The following is a 1,470-nucleotide window of genomic DNA, read 5'->3' on the forward strand; positions in this document are numbered from 1 at the left end:
CCCTCAGCCCAGCAAATTAAATAATGTCTGGTTTCTAATCTTGCAGAAGTCCCTTGAGGAGTATGCTGCTGTGCAGTTCATGTTTTCTATTAACTCAAATTACTGTCAATATAAATAAAGAAGATCAGCTATTAACATTAGACATGAGCTCATAAACATTGAAACTGACTGAACAGAAGCAGACTTCATAGCACAGAAAAAAGTTTTCTAATAGCTCAGAAATGCTTGCAAGAATGTGTTGCATACTAAAGGATCTACAAAGCTTCTACTTGATATTAAGAACAATTTTCAAGACTATTTTATACATTAAAAATTAATTGAGTGCTTTTCACACAGGGTCCTCTGATATTACATATCACTTTTCTAGATTCGTGATTTTAATCTCTGCTTTCTTCCTTCATTATCATGGTCTGATAACAACTGTTCATGTACATTTACTATAGTATGATTTCAGAAGAGCATAATTCCCATTAGCAGCACTGGAAATTAAAAGTGTGCACTGAAGGAAAAATACATCATGTTCTAATGTAAGACATGAGATAACCAACAAGCATGGTAAAGCCACTGAGGTGAGGATGCCCCATGTGTAACAAGAATCAATGAGAGAGGAAAAAAATAATCATTCCTGAGATGCAAATGAAGATTGATATATTCCCCCAATAACAGCCTGACAGTCACTTCAGTTTGACAGAACCTAAGGCAGTGACTTTCATAGACAACATATGCAAGGCAAAAAGGGATTTTAATAAAAGCAACAGTATTAATATGCATTAAAACCCTTGATTAAGATGACTGCTGATAAGAAAAGAACTCTGAAGCTAACCTTGTTTAACAGCAGTAGACACCATCTATTTTTGCCCACTGAGACTATTAGCATCTGCAAATTAAAATCAAAGAAAAAAATTCCTTAATTGGATTATACTATGAGTCCTTCCGGATTGGCTTCCACCAGGCGGACATGCTCAGTATCTGATGCATCCAAGACAGCTATGAAATTTTTACAGTATTTTTCTCCAGAATGGTTGTAGGAGAAAAGTCCCTTCTCAAGCCTAAAGTCAGTTTATTCCCTGAACTTTGAGATTTGTTTACTTTTATTTTTGCAAAGCAAAACTCAGCATTAGCAAGAGGAAGAGCAAAAGAATATGACAAATTGCTAATATTTTTAATTGGCTTTTTTCTTCCAGGTCATTGAAGATTGGAAGTACGTTGCCATGGTAGTGGACAGGCTGTTTCTCTGGATATTCGTCCTTGTTTGTGTCCTGGGGACCATTGGATTGTTTCTGCAGCCACTTTTTCAAAACCACACTGCTACCATGAATCCTTAGTTGTAATTTAAAATTGTCAATACTTACAAAGATGCTGGGTCTCATTCAGCTCTCAGTTCACCTTTGTTGAATCCACAGAGATGTCAACTGAGTTGCGCTTAAATCAGATTTGGAGTAGGGAAATGGAAAGTAGAACTTAGGGAAA

The 1,470-nt window shown here is 36.1% G+C and overlaps 1 protein-coding gene across 1 annotated transcript in view; it reads left to right on the forward strand.

Annotated features, from left to right (window-relative positions):
- The window catches only part of CHRNB4 (cholinergic receptor, nicotinic, beta 4 (neuronal)), a 12,346-nt gene extending 11,021 nt beyond the window's left edge, over positions 1–1,325 (forward strand). Inside the window, exon 6 of the mRNA XM_010077412.1 lies at positions 1,185–1,325. Within this exon, the coding sequence (XP_010075714.1) occupies positions 1,185–1,325 (141 nt within the window). The remainder of the gene's footprint in view (positions 1–1,184) is intronic.
- Positions 1,326–1,470: the final 145 nt, after the last annotated feature.

Source organism: Pterocles gutturalis, unplaced genomic scaffold, assembly GCF_000699245.1.
Source record: "Pterocles gutturalis isolate BGI_N339 unplaced genomic scaffold, ASM69924v1 scaffold42298, whole genome shotgun sequence".
NCBI classification, from domain to species: domain Eukaryota; kingdom Metazoa; phylum Chordata; class Aves; order Pterocliformes; family Pteroclidae; genus Pterocles; species Pterocles gutturalis.